Source organism: Megalops cyprinoides, chromosome 1 (assembly GCF_013368585.1).
Source record: "Megalops cyprinoides isolate fMegCyp1 chromosome 1, fMegCyp1.pri, whole genome shotgun sequence".
Lineage (NCBI taxonomy): Eukaryota > Metazoa > Chordata > Actinopteri > Elopiformes > Megalopidae > Megalops > Megalops cyprinoides.
The window spans coordinates 70,270,861-70,293,976 of record NC_050583.1 but is presented as its reverse complement, the minus strand read 5'-3'; the positions used below and the strand labels follow the sequence as shown (position 1 = coordinate 70,293,976).

Below are 23,116 nucleotides of genomic sequence, written 5' to 3'. Positions count from 1 at the left end.
GTGCTCCTCAGACAGGGGAGTTTGCTTTTTTGTTCATTTGGTGAGGCTGGTTTAAGAGTGTGGGATGTCTCGGTCCTGCTGAGGTCACCTGTGCGTCCCTGAGGGCTTGCAGGGCCCTCATCTGAGACCATCCCAGTTGTCTCCTTCATGTTTTGCGCCTCAGCCTCCTTGGCCTTTCCACTCAGTATGTAGCTGCAAAAGTTCCTAACTTCATCTTCAAGGCTGTCTGTCGAACAAGACAAGGCTTCACAGGCCTTTGTGCCCTTGTGCTTCCTTCTTTTGATCCTGTCTGTCCTGGGACGAACCATGGGCAGAGAGGGGAGCAGCTTGCTGTGCTTTTGCCACATCTTCTGCTCTGTTACAGTGGTGCTGCAGGTGTTGAACATCGGGTTGGCCTGGTCCACCCCTCTAAGGTTCTTCATGTGGACAAGGGTGATGCTTCTGTCCTGTGTCAGAGTGCTACATAAGGGCCGCAGTGGGGTTTTCTGGGATGAAGCAGACATGTGGTGCTGCTTAAAAGTACCCTTGGTCCCCTTTTGGTGTGCAGCCTGCTGGTCTTCCTCACGAATTGCTGCCATCTTCCTCTCTTTCTCAACTAACTGGATTCTGAAGGCTTCCGGTATCTGTATCATTTTGTTGGGTTCCTGATGAACTTTGGCTTATGAGAGCTGTGTCCAAAGCCCTGATATGAGGTGTTCAGTACTATCATATACACAAAATAGACTTTAGTCTAAAACAAATCATCCTGATTCTCTTACATGCTTATATTTTTTTCTTTAATATCTAATCTTATTTGTTTATTATTTGGTGTTATAGTGCACTCCTCTTATAAGAAATACTAATATTAGAATCGACCATATACAGTGATTGAAAACACAGTCATTCCTATATCAATGCTGATAAAAAACTACTCATAGGAACCAAGAAATCCACTTTAAGATTCAATATGGGTTCTCTTAAACATGTAATATGGTACTCAATGGAGAGAAATGGCACATACAGCAAATTCCAAAGGCACCTAGCACAAAAAAAGTGCTGTTCAGCTTAGTGCATGAATGCTGGTCAACATGTAAGGTGTAAGAAAGACACCCTCTAGAGATGAAAGTGAGTACTTGAGTCTTACAGTGGTCTTAGACTGATGAAATATATGCAGCTGAAAGTGGGCATAAAACAGCCTTGTCTAAGAATTCATAAAGAACTAAGGAGGCTTCACATAATGAAATCGAATCCAAACAGGCAAGGATCCACAGTACCAATTACAATGGAGATACTCAAAAATAATGAACCTGAGTCAAACTATTATTTTATGTTTTAATTTAGTTAGGACATTGAAAGAGCTGCATTGTAGCTCGAACATCATCAGTAATTACCAAGGTGACATTCAAGTAATTTATGTAAATCATTTTATCTTATTGGATATAAAAATACTTCAAACATATTTGTTTAAACATATACATAAAAATTAATAAAATAGCCATACACCGCTTTCAAGCTCCCAAGTGTGATTTATTTTTCACGCTACGAGCAGAGGCTAGTGGGCATCCACCATCTGGTTGTTGTCAGGTTTTATCTTTTATAATTTTGGGCATACTCATAATACACATGTAACAAATACAATACCTACAAAATAAATAAAGTAAATAAAAATAAATCAATAACAAAATAAAGTAAAAATACCTACATCAAACTAATGTGAAAATTTAGTACTAATAAAGATTTCTGAGAGCAGTATTACCCTACATAAGGGGTTCATCTAGTGCCACATAAGGATCCATATACGAGCAATATTACTTTCTCTTCAACCTCATTCATCAAATATGTTAAAATACCATATCACTTGATTTATGAAATTGCATTCAATGTGCCTATAGAGACAATGGGTAACTTTGAGAAGCATATCTGAAGTCCAGAATCATAGGCCACTTACAAGTTTGGAAGTCTTCCTACATTTCTGCAGATGTTTTTTTTTTTTTTTTTTTCTTGTCTGATGACCACCTTCATCTTAGTATTTCAGCCATGAGTAATCCATGAATACCCCCCTAAATTTGCTCTCTTCTATATCAGTAATACATAGTCATGGCAGGATTAAAATGGAATTTTAATGAAAATGTACTGTCCATGAAATGACCCACACTGATATATTGCAGTGATGTCACAATGGAGGCCACTGGCATTCTTGTAACATGACATTCTATAGGAAATTGATGTGGAATCCTCACTGTTTATAAGACCACTGTTGCAAACAATGGGGTTGAACATTGATTGCAACAGTGAATTTTACCAAGTCATGATCTATAATGAATGTGAGGAAAAAGGCCTCAGTGATAAGTCCTTAGTGGAGGATAGAGCAGGTGTGTATTACATATGTAATACACAATACATTTTATTATTATTGTTATACACACCATGTAGCATGATAGTATTAACAGAATATATGTGTGTTTCTCCATCTAATATGCCTATAAAAACAGGAGAAACAAAACAGTTGACAGATAAAAATTGAAAAAGCTTGTTGCAGGCTTTTTCTTCTTCAGCAATTTAACGGAAAGCTGCATTCTTTTCCAGATGATTCTCCTGCGTATCAAATGGCACCCCCTAACGGAGGAAACTTGCTTAATGAAAGACCAGATAATGTTAAAAAGTTTTGTTATTGTGGGAATGTGCTTCTACAGTATATCCTATCTTGTGTCTTTGCAAACCCAGGGATAAGTATGACTTTATCAATACATTTTTACAATAATAATAGAACATTTTGGATGTTTGTTGTGTTACTCCCAATATCTGACAATAGCTGACAACCCATTTACTAGTAGCATAGGGGAGATTTAGAATAGCTGACAACTTTGAGGAAAACTTAGTTCATATCCATGAAAATGCTTTCCCCTCTTATTTTAGGTAAGATACAGATGAAGATAAAGATAATATACAGAAGATACAGACATTAACAAAATATTTGGAATGTGCTTTGTAGGTTTGACAGCTCCTTAATTTGCTTTTTTCTGGTACTTTGGTATCCAGTAGATTGTAAAAGAATAAAGCACTGCTCCATATATGCACCTACGAAGGATACACATATGGGCAATGGGTTCCTGTGGCATATTGTTATGAGTAATACAAAAACACACCTCTCTCAGTCACTTATTATTGATAAAACCAAGCTAACTGCAAGCCACTAGCTACCACTATTTTCTGTGAGCATATACCAAATGACTCACTCAGCCACTTCCCTAAACCCCATATAGTTAATAATGTAATTATATAGTGCATTACACAAGGAGAGTGCGTACACCAGACCTAATTTGTGACATCACATTCTTGTAACCATGCACTGCAGCTGTTTTGAATGCCTGTCATACAAGCCCATCATGGTATCTCAGTAAACATACTTGAATGTGACAAAAGGTATGAAAGACCTCATTTTCTTCATATAGTAAGATGAAAAAACACATGACCAAGTTAAAAGATTTTAGGAAATAGATCTGCCATTGAAATCTGGGCAGATCTGCTTTGAAAGTTATTGTTTGGTTTGTGTGAGGGCATATGGCCATTCTTGTGTACTTTAACTTTGCTTCAATTCGACATTGACCATTTTAAAGGCAGATCCATTCTTGCAAGGGTTTCCACTGACTTATACAGAACAAGCACCTTATAAAGGTGAATAACTTAGTATTGATCTACACCAAAAGCATTTTTTGTGGAGACTCCAAATACAAAAATGTTGGTACAACGTTTTCCATGTTTCTGACAAAATGATATAATGATGGCTGATGATGATGGTTCCTGGATTATCTATTAATTGGAAAATGTACAAATTGAAATTCAGTCTTCCAGATTTGAACTATCTTTTTGCAGTGTAAAGAAAGTAATTTGAGTCAGTGTCAGAAGCCAGAGGGTTGTGAGATATCTGGAATCTCTGAACATTTGCCCTAACTACATGAAATGCATAACAACACAAACGTCTCATTATTTTCTCCCTTATGACCATTTCAACAAATGAATCTGTGTTTATTTTTCATGAAAATACCATCTGAATGTCAAGCCACTATAGTGATCAGAGGCCTTAAATGGGATATTATATGGCGCACATTCACATCCAAGCATTTCTCCTATAAGGGGTGTTATTCTATGGGTACAACAACTTTTTCTGAAGGGCCATGTCTTAGGGATCCATGACTGGGATCCAAAGGAAAAGCAAAAACCAGCACCCTACACATTGAAGGACCTTCATAAACTCAAACATCCATTCACCTCACTTTTGTGGCCTGTATACTGGCTTCTCACTGGGTCCTTAGTCATAACCATTTTTCTTCTGTTGTGTGCCTTTCTCCATGTTGGTTCATATCTTATCAGATAGTTATTTAGTGGCCAAAGAAAAGACTATTTCCTGTCATGTGGCAAATCTCACATCAATATAGCCTGATTGTTTTGAAGCGCTGCAAATCACATACCTTTACAAAGATGAGAACATAATCATTTCTGTCTGTTCATATCTGATTTAATGGATCTAATGGATTAGACTTTCAGTGGTCTACTGTGTGTATGGTGTTGAAGTCTAAAAGTTTAGGATGTACATGGGATTACATTGTAGAAAAAAAAAAAAACAGAAACCTCAAGATTTGCTCACATCAAATGCATTTATGTAGATGCAAACATGGAAAAGGACATGAACTGTACACAATCACTTGCAGTCACACATGACAGAGATAGAACTAAAAATCTGCAAATACCACTGAGTGCTTCACTCTGAAGACCAGCACATTTCCTCGCACAGCTTCGTATTTGTAGTCACTGTGGCGATAAAGCTGAGGCAGGAGGAAAGAAAGCGGTCTTCCCGTAGTAAAAATGATGGCAACTTCCAGCAATGTCCATTTGCTGAGGAGGCCAGAATGTTGACTGCTCCATGCAGAATGTGGTGGGCTATGTCTGGTCTCCACATGCTATTAGGGTCAATGCATTGAGCATCGAGATCAGCAGTTCCACAGGCAAGATGTTGTGTGCACATGCTTGTCATTTACAAAGTTTCAAAGTCACAAAGGTATATTTAAATCCTCAGAGTTCAGCAAGTAATTTTTAATGGGTGAGTGTTGGCACAGAATATTTGTCAAAGTGTGCACATATGTTCAATCCTGATGGCAGTGCAATATGCCATTAAAATATGTCTGAAAAGTCATAGCACGGTTTCTGGAGGGAGTCTTTTTGCTCCTTGATTCAAGGAAGGTAGGAAATCTAGGAACTCTAAATTAATCTTGTTTTACAAAACAAGATGTTAGTCTTTTTTCACTGAAGACCACCTTCGTAAAACCAGATTTTAAGGACTTAAAAATGAGAGCTTCGAGGTCACTTTTCTCTCTGAGTAGGAGGAAGAAAGAAAAGAATCAAGAGAAATAGACAGAGAGCAAAGTTAGAAGCAGAAATAGCACATCAGTAATGACAAATACACAAGGATGCAGAGAAAAGATGAGTCAGCATGCACTGAAAGGCAACAGAGACAGAGTGGCAGGTTCAAGTCATTTAGACACAAGAGCCATGCAAGATGTAACAACTTACATGGTACTAACTCTCACAATGCTGAAACTGGACGTGATCTCACAGTAATTCAATTTATTACAGCCAAACAAAGTATATAAACAAAACAAAACAAAAATCACCAAAACGACCAAATAGAAGAATGTACCAAGTGACGTACAGGATGTATTTTCTTTTGGAAGTAGTATGTACATACTTTTACCAAGCAGAAGCCCCACAGAGCTAAATGCAGATGAGACTCCAGACTTTTCCCTGCACTGACATGGTAAATCCAGAACAGAAGGAAGTGTACAATTCTGACATTGTTACACTGTAGTGTATGGGATGCTGTTAGTGAACAATCTGGAGCTCCAAAATGCCCCACATAGACTCACCACTTCAGCCCGCTACGAGGGGAGGGGGGGGGGGCTACATTTACGAGCTTTGCCGCTCCCCAGTCCTGCTTTTTGACTTTCTGCACCCTTGTAAACCTTCCACATCTGCAGAACAAAGGCATCTCTCATTATATCTCTGCATGAGCTGTTACATATATGTAAGCAATGGGGCACTAACACAATGGTGACAATAACAAGAACAAAAAAAAACAAAGTAGAATAAATAAATAAATATAAACTTACACAATCCCCTTAATGTTTCTGGTATACTAACCAAGCATGCTTTTTAAATGTCATAGGATACTGCGTAGAAAGGTAGCCACGGTTCAATCTCTGCATTTTAGGAATCATGCTGTACTAAACACAATTAACTGAAAAAAGTTTATTATTTCAGAAGATCTGCAAAGTATGAAAGGTGGATCAGTGTTCAGAACATTTCCAACAAAGGGAGTCTAAAGGCCTTATTGCCTGAAGGGAAAGGCAGACACTTGCCATCCGTATCTTGACAGACAAACGTTAAACACGGCATGATCATGACAGAAGGATAAGGGTGGTAATGCCGGGTAATGCAACTCTTACAGGGTTTCTGGTACAAATAAAAAGTACATCATGGGAACACTTTTTTCTAGTAAAATAATTACGTAAAAAAAGCATAACCATGGCAATCTAAATACACAAATAGAAAACAAAAAAATGGTTTTGGAGCAAAATAACTTAAAAAAAAAAACATAAAAATGCACATGATGCTGACCATTTTAAACAACTGGGATGTGTAGACATGGATTCATGGGAACATCCTCTGGTAGTGGGAGGGGCATGCAGTAAATAAAACATGAGGGAATATGCTGTAGCACACGGCTCTTCAAGAAATGCAAGAGACAGAGAAATATATTCCAGGGTAAAGTTGTCTGTTACCATGTACCACTACTAAACCTTAAAGTAATATGCGCAACAATTTAAGAGGGAAATAACCACAAATTAAATCTCAATTTAACTTTGCTTAAATATCAACCACATTGAAAATGTTATAGATGTTGATGTGTATATGCAGATTATATGCAAATCGAGACTTCATCCAAAACCATGAATGAAGTAAAAAAAAAAAAGGTTAAGTATCTTGCATTGTCAAAATAAGATCAAATGTTGCAATATTTGTCTATAATACTTTCCTAAACGCGTAAAACTTAATTATTTACTATCTGGCTTTAGGAAAGGACATTTGGGGATATCCTGTGGCAGGTGGCAGTCTCAAATCTAGCTTGCTCTACAAGCCAAAGTGTAAAAGCACAAGCAGTCTATTTATAAAATTATTTTTAAAGTAGCATATTTCAGCCTTGTAACCACAAATTATGACTGCCTGTTTGTACCAACCCCACAATTTCTTCTAAATGTAGATTTTATTTACATATAATAGACAAAGGCACAGAGGGTTAAAAGTTACAAATACATTTACAACCACTAAAATGGAAACAACAGTTACAGTGAAAGAAAAAGAAACGTATAGTGTTAAAGAAAAGCTAACATTCATGCATTAACCTCAAAACCATAGTGATGTAATAGAACAAAAAAACAAACAAACAAAAAAAAAACAAGCACCTTTTCAATAAGCAACCCAAATCATAGTGTCACAGTGCTTTGTCAAAACATGCATGAGCAGACTTAAAGGCCAGGCTGGCAGTGTGGAGTGAACTGTGAAATCTAATGGCATGTGCATTCTCTTGCCTGGTCATTATTGAGTGCACAGGAACCTGTCCCCTATCTCTGAATAATCCTGTTTAAACGCAGCCGTACTCATACCACAAGGACTGCCTGTCCTCAGAGGATAAGGTGGGAGATGCGGGCTCAACAATCACATGTTCAGTGGCAGTAACATCAAAATGGGCTGTAGAGTCAGGGGGGCTGGGGGCTCGGCCGTTGTGTTGGCTCTGATTGGCTTTCCCCTGGGGCTCCTGTCCTGCTTTGGTGGGCCAGCTGCTGTGCTTGACAGGGGGGCCGCTGATGTTACTAACCAGGGAGGTATTGAGAGACAGGAAGGTGTGGTTCTTCCCAGGGCAGGAGAACACAGGCTCACTGAACATGGTGTCCATAAAGACTGAATCGACAGTGAACGTGGAGCCCAGGAAAGGCTCCAGGCTAGAAGCATCAGGAGCCTCCTTGAGCAGGGTGCTGCTGGTTGCGGGAGTGTTGGGGGACTTGGGCAATGGTGTTACAAGGCTGTGGGGTAGGGAGTCTCGGGGGTACTCACTGAGCGGGGGCTGGCTCCGGGGCCCGGCCTTGGTGGGTGAGGGGTCCACCGAGACGGGCATCCTGCTGTCCTTGGCCATGAAGTCGTGGATGCTGGTGCGGCGCGTGGTGCCCTCGGCTGTGGAAATGACACTACTGGCACGGGGCAAGGTAGAGGTGGAGACAGGCCCCCCGCCACCGCCACCGCCACCGCCTGCATCCTTCTGTCGCAGCGAGGAGGAAGAAGATGAGGAGGAGGAGGTGTTGAGGCGCTCGGACATGGAGGTGGCCTTGCCCTGGGCGCTGAGCGTGGGCCGGGGAGCTGAGCCCTTGACCCGCGTGCTCTCGGCCTTGCGCAGGCTGGGCCGCACCCCCTGCCCCGTCTTAGACAGCCGCCCGTCGGAGGAGTCCACCGCTGCCCTCCCGCTGGCCGACCTCATGATGCCCTTTGTTTTGGGAAGGGAAGCCCGTTCGAGCTGCTCTCTCCGCACTGGGGACGACGAGTTGCCACACAGCCTCGATGCCTCTGCCGTCAGCTTTTCCTCGCTACCTAACTGTGTAGCAAAGACCATGTATTAGGGAATATGATATTAATATGACACGTATGGTCATTTCAACTCAAACTTGAGTTGGGAACAATGCCATGTAAAGGTACAGTGAAGATCTGGTAGAGTTAAAACAAACTAAAAATTACATAAGTACATTACATTACATTATGTCATTTAGCAGATGCCCTTACCCAGAGTGACTTCCAAATAAGTTCCAAATAAATTGTTTTAACCCTTACATCCTTTAAATTCAATACTGCTTTGGGCAATTTACTTGGCAAAGAATTAAAAATAAATTGATTGAAAAGGGGCACAAATTACAATACTGCATTACTTGCAAACCATATACCCTTACCCAGGGTGGGGAGCATAACTTTCATGTCTGTACATTATCCACCTGTAAAGCTGGATATTTTGCTAAGGCAGTTAAGGTCATGCCTCTTGCTTAAAGGCACCATGGCAGTGAAAACTGAATCTGGACCCCTCAACTTAGAACACTGCCCTAAGCACCACGCCACCACTGACACACTATGCACCTCTGCTGGGTCTTTGGCCTCTTCTGTGGGTTTCCTCTTAGCCTGTGTGGCAGGAGGCTCCAGGCTCTTGCGGAGGAGCAGGGGGCTCTGGCGGCAGACCCTCTGGGAGAGTGGCTGCTGGATGGGGCTGCTGCCGCTGGACCAGGCCTCGTGGTCCAGGCCGGGGCTGAATTCCCCGCTGCTCTCGCTGTGGGGCCGGCTGTGGCTGCCATTGACCGCACCTGCTGCCGGGAAGACAGGCTTTTAATGCCCTTTCACCCACACTCCCACCTGTCCCTGCCAACATGCGGCATTTCTACGAAGCTGCAATGGCGTGGAGGCGAAGTTACTAGCAAAAAGAATTATTCCTAGGACACTGTGGCACACTGTCCCTGACATAAACCCCAGAAATATAGCAACAGCTCACAAATGCAGACGGAATTTGCTTGCTGTGATTCTGTAACTGGGAACAAAGACCAAATACCTATTCAAGTATTATGAATTAATCTGATCACACACTTTAGTAATAGATTTCAAACACAATTTCGATTGCACAACAGTAGGAAGTTCAATGATTTTTAAATACTTTTAGGTGTTGCCGGTTGTATATGCAGCTACCCCTAAGACACACACTCACCAGCAAGCACGTTAACAACCTATAATAAAAGCACACAATTCGCATACAAGCAAGGTCCAAACTCTAAACACACTCAATATCTCATCTTTTTTTCCATTATTCCATTTTCTCCTCAAATTGGAATGGCCAATTCACTGAATTCTGGAATGTCCAATTTCATCATTGATGTTTGGTCTCATTGCACAACCCCCACTGTCAATCCGGGAGAGCGTGGACAGGCACGTGTCAGCTGCTGCTTCTTTTTGCACTGCTGTCCACAAGCTAAGCTAGCACACAGATGAGTCAGAGGAAGACATTTCATATGCAGCTTTAGCACGTGGACCACAGGCGCCCGATCAACCAGTAGGGGTTGCTGTTGCTAATGGGACCGAAGCCCCTGCCGAGGTACCCACCCCTATCCCCGGCGGAACGAAGCCAATGTGTTCCGCCTGTGAGCTCCTAGTCACTGTCGGCTAGTGACACAGTTGGGTTCGAGTCTGGGCCGTAGCGCTCAGTCTACACTCAGAACGAGTGCTTTTACCGACTGAGCCACTCAGGAGCCCCCTTGATATCTCATCTTGTTTGAGAATAAACTATTGTTTAGTCATGAATTATTCAGTAGGACCATGGGACATGTAGCTGAGATACAGACACAGTGATAACTGTGGTAACAAACTAGTTCAGGGTGCCTGTTGACATAATAAATTTTATGAGAGCAACTGAAGGTGAGAAACGGCCAAGCCTCCTAGTTTTATTAATGGACCATCATATTCACCCTTTCACTTCTTGTCCATTTTTACTTATTTGTACAGTGATGTTTTTCACTAGAAACTTCATCCTTCAATTTCTAAAAACCTTTCTAATTTAAACACAGGAGTGCTGCAACAAAAACTATGAGTGACAGGTGCATGTGTCGTTGGCAAAACTGTGCAACTACTCGAATAAAAGCATAAAAACATGGCAAATAATGTCACTTGACAGAATCACAGTAGTGTGAGAAAAGCAATGATTACACTGAAGGAAAAGTTCTCTCTCCATAGAAATGAAACAGTCATATTGTGAAAGCTGTTATAGCAGCTACAGTGCTCTTATCAACCATTGAGAAGCTAAGAACACAGACAGAATGGTTTTAGGGGGCCAGTTTAGGAATGTGGCCAGTTTCTTTACCCCTGCGGAGGCAGAGGACAATGAAGCAGAAATGTGATAGTCAGGGTCTTGCTGCAGCCCTGCCAATCAGACACAGGAGGGCGGGCATAACACAGCCGCATCCAGCTGCTCATTCATTTCTGTTTATTTACGTCTACATTTTCATCTGTTTAGTCACGGCTGAATATTCATGGGCTGAGTGCAGAGGATGGAGGATATGGGAAGGAAATGGCTACATCAGAATCACAGGCTGTGGGAAAATTTCTTGCAGAAAAATAGATCAAATAACTGCATTTATCAGAGACTCAATGCTGGAGACTGGAGGAGGCAAGATTCTACAGAATTAGCATTTTCACAGAAATGCTGAGGGGGCCATATTTTGCACACATCAGGTTTGAAGACTTAAGATAATACCCTAGTAACTGATCTATGCTCAGTGATCACAGTCTCTTCCATTTTAATACATAATTTATGAAGCTGAGTGCCAGAAAGCAAACAGGGGAAGCGGCATGCTGTAGTATGTTAATTCATTCATTAGCACGGTGACGGTGAAGTGTCACAGAACAGGCAAGCTTTGAAGCAGTGGTAAGTATGGTGCTAAATAAGACAGGTCTGTATAATGGAGAACATTTTTCTTATGAACAAAGCAGTAAGTGACCACTCACAGATGCAGAAAGAAATGTTTAACATAGTATGTTTTAACATATGCTCTCTTCTGTGCTGATCAAAATTGACATGTGAACGGAAGAACCCTTCATTTTTCAGGTAGAGATACAGTATGAAGAGAAACATCTGGGATCAGTTTTGTTTCCCAGATATGTTTATGTTGAGACCACAAATTTTCCCCCTAGCATTGACTTGTGCAAAAATATACATAAATGCTGAAAGCAGAGACCTTGCAACAACAGGAGTGTATTTGCCACATATTGCCATGTGCACTTAAACAGGAAAGGACAAGTGAGGAGAGGCAGAGAAGAGTAGAAGTTAGCTTGTTGCTGGTGGTGGTATTGCTACTAAGTTTGCCATTGTGGAAGCGGAATGTGGCCAGCAGGGTTGGAGGCATGAGACTGATGGGGGGAGCAACAGATGGCATGAGCACCGGGTGCCATGCAACGGGTGCCAGCGTGCTGACTGAGAAACAGAGAAACTGGTGCCTTACAACAGGTGACGGGCCCGCGGGACCTCCAGGGGGCCCACTGGGGAAGTTTGGGGAAGGCAAGCGTAGGGGCAGAAGATGGAACGGCTGGGGAAACTGGATGAGGATGGATCAGGAAGGGGAGGAAGGGTAGAACAGATCATTAGCAGAAGACACAGGAGAGGTGACAGACATGGGTCAGGTCTGCGAGGAGGGGGAGACACAAATGGCAACGGCCAGTCACAACTGACTACAGGAGATTCTGCGTATTGTATAAGAGGCACAGACAGAGGGGGGAGCAGCAGAGTTGGGGCCAGTTCCATTTCAATTCAGTGAATTCACGTAATTAAATGAAATTCAATTCATAAACGGAAATTTTAATTCATTACCTGAATTGAATGAACTGAAACAGAACTATGGTGAGTACCACCCATCCTGACCAATTCAACAGAAACAGCTGAGTGTGACACACAGGTGTGTGAGGAGACAGGCTACGCTCTATCTATATCACAGTTATGTGTTTCAAGAAAGAGGATTGAAGCAATGAGGTATCTGCCATCATTTCAATATCATTTTAATTAACAACTGATTTTGCAGTTTGGAGGTAAACAATTTAAGTTATATGCTACAATTATTACTTCCTTGCAAACGCAGTTTAAATGCATTTCAATTATACTGTGTTTGAACCCTGTATGTTGTGTCAGTGTCAGATTTGTTTCCTGATGCTAGTTTTAAAAATGTTAAGTTTTAGTGTAAAATTAGTTTAGTTTGTAAAATTTAGTGGGAATTAATCCATATCTATATTATAAGTCAAACAATTAATAGCTTATTAGAACAAAAGTGGAGCACAGGTTGTGTTTATATGTGGTGCTTGTTCAAGACCAGGGAAACAATCACAATCTAAATTAAAGTAAGATAACATGCTGGCAGTAGTCTTGCTCTAGTACAGTAGGTCGTGTTCCAATTTATACCAAAAACTAAAAATGTTTTTCTGAGCATTCCCATCTTGTTTTTTTTTACTTCTGTTAAAGGTTGTAATAGCAGAAAGTAAACAGCTGAACTTTTCTTTGAATAACTTTGAATTTGAATAATTTTGGAGTAACTGTTTATCTCAATGAACACTTATTTAAGTGGGACTGCAACTTCCTTAAGAAGATTGATTCAATGTGAAAGAAAAGGACAATTCCAAGACAATGCCAGACATTAAAAGCAGATATACAGGTGGTTTTAAATGCCATGGTATGTACTGAGAGTCCCTCATGCCAGTCAGCAAACCTCACAGTCACAGCATCCTCGCATGGCATCTGGCTTACCATGACTTCTCAGTCCATTGGCATCAGTAGGGGCCGCTGGGGCAACATCTTCACAGGACGCATTGCCTGGAGGAGAACACAAATGTAATGATTATGTCAGCAGCAGGGGGTGCCACTGTCTTATCCGATAGGCTTTGTTCTCATGCCAGCCTGTTTAAAAGCAGGAGCGGAGGATGGAAAGCGTGTTCAGTAAGTAGAGACACAATAGAATGCCAAAAAGAGTGCAGCACTTGGCTGAAAGGAGAGTACTCACCTATGGAGCACTTCACCGTGATAGACTTATTTAGATTTATTTCACTTCCTGATTACTGCTCCAGTAAAATTCAAGTAAACACACACAGCTGCTCACACCGTCCCGTGCCATTTTGTTTCTTTGACATTCTACTGCAATGGAGTTTCAGTTGTAGACATGAGAAGGACGGAAAAGATGGATTGTGTCCTAGCTCTACCTTTGGCCTTAAATCTCTGATTGGCCCTGTGGCCGGCAGGGAGGCAGAGGGTGGCGTAGTTGATGGCCGTGGTGGAGTAGGCCATAGATCCCAGCTCCTTCCGCCGCTGCCCGGTGGCGGCCTCCTCCGGCCTGTCCAGGTTGTCAGAGCTACCGGCCCACTGGCCCCCCGCCAGGGCCATGGTTTGCAACAGGTCATTCATGGCTGAGATGGAAATGAAATAGAAATGAATTACCCTGGCTCAGGGTGAGGCCAGCTTCCTGCCTCTAGACATGCTGGTCCCCGGAAAGGAAAATCTAAGTGGCAACGCATGATTCACATGATGCTCGGTTGGCTGTGCTGGATTTCCAGGGAGCAGCATGATAGAATGCTTCACTACAACACAGAACGGAGTGTCTGGTGTCTTCTTTTTTTAAAAAAAGATGCTGGACCCTCCATGATGAGGCAACAGTCACTTTGGTGTTATCATAGCATGCGCAGAGCTGAAATGCAGCATTGAGCAGAGAGAGAAAAAGAGAAAGAAAGAGGAAAAGACTCAAATAGGCAGCCAAAGAGGAAGGTACAGAGAGAGCATGTCTGCAGCCTCCATTTCAGCTCCAACATGATAGCCCCCTGTTGGTGGAGAGCAGTGCTGCCAAGCCATGCCTGCTATGAGCTGTGGAGAAGCTGTGAGGGGTTGGGGGTGTGCGAGGGATACAGGGGTGTGGAGACAGCTCGCACTGCAGGCATCCATGGGGCTAAAGGGTCATGAACAGTGCAGGTCACACGCACATCCAAGCACGACACAAGTATGCAGAATCCTTCACGGAGCAACGGGCCTTTACAGGTAGAATGAAATGAATTTTTGGCCAAAAAGTTATTTAACAGAAAAAACACATGAAAAATGAAGCTGAAAAGAAAAAAACACTGAAACAGACCCCTGTTTGATGGACCCGCAGATTATTATTATACTCTTATCATATCTAATTTTTTTGCATTTCCCCAAAGTATTAAAATGGGTGAGATGCTTGGAATACTGCACTGGAATACACAGAACCAACAGCAGTCTGTTAATCTTGCTTATTTTTGTAATTTAACTAACATCACTACATGATGGGTGAACTCTTGGTGTGTGAGGAAAAGTTTGTCAAGTTTGTCAAAAATCTCTGCATTTACGTTCAGCGGGGGACATTGCAAAGCCACAGACCTTGCAAAAAGCACTATTCTCCAAGCTGGCCAGTGCTTATACTGAATGAAAGGGTCAAGAAAAATGTTAGCACAATAAATACAAAGGGGAAAAAAAAGAGCAGGAAAAAAGGACACAAGTGCAGCCAATAGGAGGAAGTAGCTGGACTATCAGTTCTTACACATGGAACGGCGGAAGAGGGCCTTCACTTTGTCTTTGTCCTTCGGTTTGTTCCTCATAAAGGGCAACCTTTTCAGTGCTGCCACTTTAAAGCCAGAGAAGATGGTGAGAAACAGACAGGCCAGGGGAGACGGAGATAAACAGGGAAGGGGGAAGAGAACAGATGGACATTAACATGGGAACCTGGGGCAGAGAGGCCAGGGCGCTGACCCATGGCTGACTGGCCAGTTTGGTTGTGAGCGCGGGAGGAGGGATCAGGCTCTCTCAAACACATGTGAGAGTGTACTCCCACACACACGCGCACACACACTTGCATCTCCTGGATGAATGCAGACGTATGAGGGGCTGGGGCAAGGGGGTGGCAGGACACAGGACAGGACACTGTGGACTGCCAGCATTTCAGCAGATGACACATTACAGACGCCTGGCGTGCAAAGGCTGATACATATTAAAAGGCGCCAACATCAATAAAAGAACATAAGTGTTCATTGAAAATAACAGATTTAAAAGTACTGTAGGTACTTTAGGGTTACATATGTTAAAAAAGGATAAGATTGCACCGGCATCTGCCTCACGTTCTGATGTGGATTGTAATTGGTTCACAGACCCATGAGCATCACTGAATTGGTCTGCGGTGAGGCTGCATCTCCATGAATATGGAAAATTCATAACATAAAGTTTACAATCAAAAAACAATCAAGTTTCTGTAAACAGGTGCCAGATGTGTGAAACAGGTGAAGAACTCAGTACTGTCCCTGTCTGACTGCACTTTAAACATAAGCAATGAGAGGTGTGTTGACTGGTACACATAGTGACAACTTCGATGATGCATCAAGTATGAAAATTTCTCATCTGATTCAATGTGTTCTGAATCCCTCAAAATTATATTCTACCAACGACTACAGATGGATTCTACTCGTCACTGTAAATGGAGGAAAATGGAAATTGACTAGATTTAGATGAAGGAAATCAACATACAGAGGGCCTATTCTGGTGTGATTCTAAATCTGTGCAGGTAGAGGGGGATAACACAACTGAAGTAACCCTTTTCAAGGTCAGTGCAATCTTTTTGAGTAGGGAGTGCTGTCATCTCTCACCAGCAAAGGGGCACACTGCACCTTTTAATACTATCTGACACTGCAAAAAAAGATGAGTCATGACTTGTTGACATGCCCAAAGCCACAGCGACAGGACAGCTGAATTGCATATCTACGGTCAAGCGCTCCCCAGGTCTGCCACCCCTGTAGCATACCATGTGAGGGGAGTTCAAATGAGTGCACTGCACTCTCTTCCCTTTCAGATAGAGAAAAACAAGCAGAGTACATTAGGACTAAAAGCAAAAAGCAATGCAATTAAATAGCAACAAACAAGTAGTTACTAGCAGGTACTCCCTTCTATTTGTTTGGTCCAGACGTGCCTGTACTGCCAAGGGGTAGGATCAATTGTACTTAGGTGGATGGAATCTGTCTGTGGAGTGATGAGGGGAACAGGGCCTGTTCTGACTGAATCCCCCAGCCATTTCAGTGAAGTGAGGAGGGGTACAGCGTCTGCTCAAACTAAATATCCCTGTCATTTCTGCAGTGGTTTCAGTGGGAGGGGTCAGCAGACCAGACATGCTGGTAGTGATGGTAGAAGCAGCGTGTAGGTGGTGTGGGGGAGGAGGCAGGTCATACTCACTGCTGCTCTTCTTGTGGGACAGTGTGTCGTCAAGGGAGTTGGAGCCGGAGCCCACGGAAGAGCTGTCCTGGCTATCAGGCACGGGGGGGCCCAGGAAGCCCTCACCGGACTCGGAGCGCGGGGGCGACAGTGGCAGGGAACGCATGCGCTCGCGGCTCTTGGGCTTGATCAGCTTCTTCATTTTCAGCGTGATCCAGTTGCCTCGTCTGCGGGGGGACAGGAACATGCTAAAAAGTATGAGTCCCATCCTTTTGTCTTCTCCTTCCAGGTCCACAGTGAGTTCCATGAGATGGCCGGCAATTCACATCACATTGAAAAGGACGCGGGTTTCTTAACTCTGAATGTGTGTGAGGGATGCGGGAGGCATGCGCATGTCTTTCAGCCACCCGGGGCCTTACTCACACGCTTTGTCTAATCGACAACACTTTCACACTACAAAGCTGAAATCACTGTTGGGAGAGCAGCTGTCTGCACCGTCACTCGCATGCAGCACGAATGAAGGATGGACACATGTGCGTAAAATAGCGGCAGGCACCCATGGGGAACGAGCACACGCTGGGGACAACCGTGTTCCACACTCAACCTGCATGTGCACCTCACATCCAAACAATCAATTTGTCATATCTAATCAGACGCCTGCCTGCCTGGGAACTGTGAGCTGATGCCTTTCAAGTGTAATTACGATCTTCATTAACAACAAATTAACAAATTAAAATGATTCTTCTTATCTTCTGATAGCTAATTTTGGCAGGGGAGATTCTGAGCCACATTACCATGATGGAGCAGTAAGCCACAGTGACTGAGAACAGACTAGGGTATTGTGAAGCTCTGGCACAATGCAGTTTGAATGCAATGATAGAGTCAACGTGCAGAGAGGGTTTACATCCAATACATACAAATACCTGCTTAGCAGGGCTCTGCAAGAATGACCAAAACGAACCATAAGCACAGAGTTTCCATCCCATTCCTTCAAAATTACACAGTGCAAAGTAACACGGTTCCTAATTTTCAGTGCTGCGATAAACACATAAGAACCCTGGAATGCAATACAGTATCACAAGGATGTCTGTCATTAGCATCTGTGTGTATGTGATGCCTGCTGGATGTTTGTGCATACCTTCGTGGAGGTGACGGGTCGTAGAACTTGTACTGGTCCATGATCTTCTCCTCCAGCTTCTCCTTCTGCCTCCTCAGCTCATTCAATTTATCTCTGAGAGGGGGAAAGAAAGGCCCCAGTTGTTCAGAGGAAATTACCCCAACAATCACTCAGGTAGAGAGGAAAATATGCCCTCAGCAAACTTCACCGGGATACTAGGGTTATAAACAATGACTGGCCTGCAGGTCATCCTGAACTCTGCACATCTGAGCACAGCTCTCTCTACTCAGCTCTGTGACTTTTTCTTGTTGGACGCAAGAATGGAAAGATCTCAAAATTTAAGATACCATGTGCATGCTGAGGGGCAGCTAGCAATTTAGAACTGCTATAACATTTATGTCAGCAGGTTTTCACATTAACCAGCACTACATGACCCTGAGAAAATATGTAAATGGAAATGGATCTGATTTACTCCCTTACTCCTTAGATGTTACAAAGTATTTAGGTAACAACTCTATTATCTGCAAAAGGATGTGCATGTGGATATCCCAGCAGGGCAAACAGAAGATGTGCTGTCTTGTCTTGTGCTCTTAGTGTGTTGTCTTGGGATTGGATGGAAAGAGAACTTCCTCCTGGTTAAAGCTGACAGGTGGACAGTTCCTATGTGCCTTAATAATTATTTGTGCCTGTATTTGCGCAGATTATGACAGAGAGGCGGGTATATACATGTACTGTCTCTGCTCCACATGGAAGAGATCTTTGCTCTCCATGGTCTGCTCCAGCAGGGTCCGGTTCTGCAGCATCAGGGTCTGAATCTGGTCCAGAAGGTGTCGGTTCTCCTCTTCCAGGTTCCCCTTCAGCTGGCTCAGTAGCTGTAACACAGCACACGAATACCAGCTCCCTCTAGGCTCTTTGAGGGTACAGTAACTTTTACAGGATTTTTGTGAATCTCTGGTGTGGAAGCTGAAGACTGTACCCATTAGTATGACTTGAGTTTGTAGGTATCATTCATATGTATGTCTATAGGGACAAAAACCTGGTATAGTTACTGGCCCATAAAATAAGGTCAAACTGTGAAGAAGGTTAAACACTATACAAACTATATTCAAAAAAGTAATGTGCTGAGCTAAATATATCCTGTCAGGAAGACTAATTTTAATCATTCATGTCATAGGCTTGTTCCAGTACTTCGCACTGATTGGTGAGCTTGGCTGAGGTGATGTCCAGCTGCTGGTACTGCTCCTTGAGCTTGGAGAAGTCGGCCTCCAGGCGGGTCTGCTCCAGCTTGGCACTGTTCAGCAGACTCTTCAGGGTCTTGTGGTCTGCCTGAAGCTCCTCATTGTCTTTCAGCAGCTGGCTGTGTGTTTGGTTCAGTCTACAAAACAACAGAGTGAGGTTTGAGCACAACAAATTTTGTCACTTGTAAGAATATCTACTTGGAACCTGTAATCCATCTTTTTCAAATGTTTTTTTTTTTCAATATTTGAAAATGACTCACATGGAAAGGTGGAAGCAAGTGTTGGAAGTTGGAAGGAAAAAATAAATGAAGCCAATGACCGTTACAAGATATATTTAAATCTTGTACAGATTTATAAAAGATCTGTCATTAACATGGGGTGTACAGTAAGTGGCAGCAAGATATCTAAAAATGTGTGACATCAACACACATCAAATAAAAAAAAAAATACTACATCCAATACACCTTGCATACTGTATATACTGCAGCTGGAGGACCACCATCCCTTTTTTATTTACTTTTCTGACATGTTCATCCCTTTAGATGAAACACAAGCCAGTCTTTCACCACCACAAGCACTTACCCGTCACTACCAGTCAGACACACGCACACAAACACAAGAGCCAAGGCCTTTCCCCTCTTGTACTCACTTATCATTCTCCTCCTTCAGTTTCTGGTACTTGACGGTGGTGGCCTCGTGGTTCTTGTTCTCGGAGAGCATCTTCTCCTGCTCTGCCTTCAGCTCCCTCTCCAGCTCCTCCAGCTGGGCCTTCTGCTTCAGCAGCTGGTTGTACCTGCGGTCATAACACAAGGGCTCTTTCACACACCCTGCACAGCTCAGCCAACACATGGTGGACTCTCAGTGCCTGCTGGGAAACTGCAGTTAAAGGGCTAATGTTAACAGAAAAGTCAAGATTCATTCCTGTTCCTAAAGCAGCAGTGTGGCATAGTGGTAAGGAGCAGGGCTCATAACCGAAAGGTTGTTGGTTCAATTCCCAGCTTGGGCGCTGCTGCTGTACCCTTGGGCAAGGTATTTAACCCACAACTGCCTCAGTAAATATCCTGCTGTATAAATGGACAACCTATAAAAAGTGTAACCTATGTATGTCGCTCTGGATAAGACTATCTGGTAAATGACAATCATGAAACGTAATATAAAGCATTGTTGTTATTCTTTCCAATTCAACCTGTTATGGCTTGCATTTTTTCTATGGAGTGACCTGTTTGAAGTGTGCTGAAACAATTAAAAGCTCTACATCAAAAAACCAATTGCTCATATGACTTATTTGAACTTACACAATGCAAGATTTGCGTCTAATTAACAATGATGTCTCTGTGAAGACTTGCTAGTAGTCCTAGTATTCATTTCAAAGAACACCACTGTACTACATTTTATTCTCATGCGAAAGCCTTACTGTACTCACAGCAGTCGAACTCATTAAGGCTTAACATAATCAAACACTGCTAAATTAAATTGTAAATGTAATAAAGTGCTCTTTTTACCTGCAAATTAACCTATTTGATTTATACAGAATTGCATAATAAAGTGTTGCATCTTAATAGGATGATGACAGGTAAGAGTCTGACATTGCAATGTCAGGGCATCTCATTAAAAGCGTAACAGTTTGTAAGAAAAGCAAGCTGTTTCTGTGACAGTGCTGTAAGCTCTGTACGCAGCAGTGCAATATCACAGCAGAACGGGACTAAGCAATGTACTGGAGAACCGTGTTGCTCGGTTTTTATAAGAGAGAAAAAAGGGGGCTACAGCAAAGCCTAGGTTTCTTGTTAAAGTGCCACACTGCAAAATAAAGACTCCAAACACTTGTCAGTGTTCATGTATATTTAACAGCGAGTGTCCTTTGCGGTATGAAGTGGCATGTTTCTGTCAGTTAAAGCGCTGTTAAACTGTGAAGGAGGCGCTATGAGAAGGCCGCACCGGTCCTCCAGCTCGCGGTGCTCCAGCTCCAGGCTCTTGTGCGCGGCCTTGAGGCCGCCATGCCGGCCGATGAGCGCCTCGTACTCGGCGGCCTGCCGCTCGTGCAGGGCCGCCAGCTTCTCGTGGTCGCGCAGCAGCAGCTCGTGGGCGGTGCGCAGCTCCTCGCGCTCCCGCTGCGCCACCTCCCGCTCGCCCTCCGCCGCACACTGCTGGCTCTGCAGCTGGGCATTCTGGGCCATCAGGGAGGCGCTCCGGGAGCTCAGTGTGGAGTTCTCCACCTGTGGCGGGAAGAGCCGACAGACTTACTGAAACCGGTTGGCCGCAGCATGCACCCACCTAAACTGCCTGTACGGGTCAAACCGAATCTAGGCTTTTTACTGTTTGACTCGTCTATTACAGAATCACTGCGCTGCAACAAATGTTTTATTCATGGACAACACCATTAAAAAAACACGGAAAGAGGAAAAGGAAAACTTGATCAGTCATCATGGCAAACCGGTGAGCCATTTTAGATGTATGTATTCAGGGAATTCACAAGAAAGTCAGAAGAGGGTGCTACATATTGTGTCTTCAACCCAATTCCACTGATGCTGAAAGCTTATAATGTCCTAATGTTTTAATATGTACCAGTACAAATCCCAAACAGATACAAGGTAAGGGTCAGTATGACAATTACCACTGGAATCACATCATCATACAAATCCCATGGTATCAGACTTACAGTTAGTCCTACTGTACATGGCTACCTCTGTTGTGAGATGGTATGTGACTATACTAAAAGGACCTGTTCAAACAGAACATATCAAACACACACGCAGCTGTGTGCAGACTGACCTGCAGCTTGGCGTTCTGCGTCTGCAGTGTGGTATTGTTCTCCTGCAGGGAGGCCGTCTGGCGCTGCAGGACCAGGATCTGCGCCTGCAGGTTGCTGCTCTGTGTCTCCAGCTGCTTCAGCTGCGTGCGCAGCGCCTGCTTCTCTGCCTGAAGGGTGGCATTCTGCCGAGGGGCATGAATTGGATGCATAGGAAGGATGCACACCATGACTTTCTTCGAGTTTAATGGCAAAATCCACAGTCACGAGAAGGGATGGTGCCAGTTGTTGTTATAGTGTGCAGTGGCATACATCTTAAGGCAACTATTTAAACTGGTTTGCCTTTTCATAAAGGTTGAAAATACAGATAGAAAAAATGAACATGAAAATAAAGAGTAAGTAATCACAAGTGCCAAAATCCAATAAAAGCAATCTTTTGATTTGTTTGAAGTCAGCTGGATGCAACCAAGTCACTTCCATTTGTCTAAGGTTCACTTTTAATTATTGCATCTAAGTTTAGATGCAGTAATAATAATAATCCACTCACATTCCTCTCCACTTCAATGAGGCGATCCTTGACCTTGAGCAGCTCACGTGTGGCCTCGTGGCTCTCCTTCTCCCACTTGCTGGCTATCTGGGAGTCATCGCCTGCTTGAGGAGGTGAGTTCTTCATCATCTGCTCCTCCTCCTCCCTCTGCCGTAGGGCCTCATAGTTCTTCTTAACCTGCAGGGACAAAGGTCAGACCTTCTCCTCTCTGCTTACTTTGCCCCACTTATGCAGATCTTTCTGAATGTCTTAGACATGGGACAGAAAAAAGCATTCCAGCTTTTCCCACTCCTAACTGCATAACAAAGCAAACTCGATTTTAGCACTATGTAAAAGCTTTGCGGTTTGACCCTTCACTATTACTTGAAGCATTCAGTCTCTTCTTTTCCTGTACGCAGTGATTTAACTGGGGCCAGGCACAAGGAAAGGACTCAATAAGCAGAAAACACTACAATATCTACATAACAACAAAAAGACACACACACAATCGCATACTAACTGGCACCAACCAATCTAGAGAGAATACTGTGGTCTGTCATATTCTACAAGCATGTCTGAAGCGCTGTCAGGGCTTCACATCAAGCATGACAAAGTTCTGCTTTAGTGATACTATATATCTGGC

At 43.1% G+C, this 23,116-nt stretch overlaps 1 protein-coding gene across 1 annotated transcript in view; it reads right to left on the bottom strand.

Annotated features, from left to right (window-relative positions):
- Positions 1-7,577: 7,577 nt before the first annotated feature.
- Positions 7,578-23,116, bottom strand: part of LOC118776935 (girdin-like) — an 88,244-nt gene continuing 72,705 nt past the window's right edge. The window contains exons 18-30 of the mRNA XM_036527592.1: positions 22,495-22,671; positions 21,971-22,132; positions 21,137-21,414; positions 19,851-19,994; positions 19,152-19,338; positions 18,690-18,835; positions 17,985-18,077; positions 16,868-17,073; positions 15,192-15,275; positions 13,846-14,049; positions 13,397-13,462; positions 9,208-9,431; positions 7,578-8,677 (exon numbers count right to left, since the gene is read on the bottom strand). Coding sequence (XP_036383485.1) covers positions 7,676-8,677; positions 9,208-9,431; positions 13,397-13,462; positions 13,846-14,049; positions 15,192-15,275; positions 16,868-17,073; positions 17,985-18,077; positions 18,690-18,835; positions 19,152-19,338; positions 19,851-19,994; positions 21,137-21,414; positions 21,971-22,132; positions 22,495-22,671 — 2,973 coding nt within the window. The 3' untranslated portion in view covers positions 7,578-7,675. The remainder of the gene's footprint in view (positions 8,678-9,207; positions 9,432-13,396; positions 13,463-13,845; positions 14,050-15,191; positions 15,276-16,867; positions 17,074-17,984; positions 18,078-18,689; positions 18,836-19,151; positions 19,339-19,850; positions 19,995-21,136; positions 21,415-21,970; positions 22,133-22,494; positions 22,672-23,116) is intronic.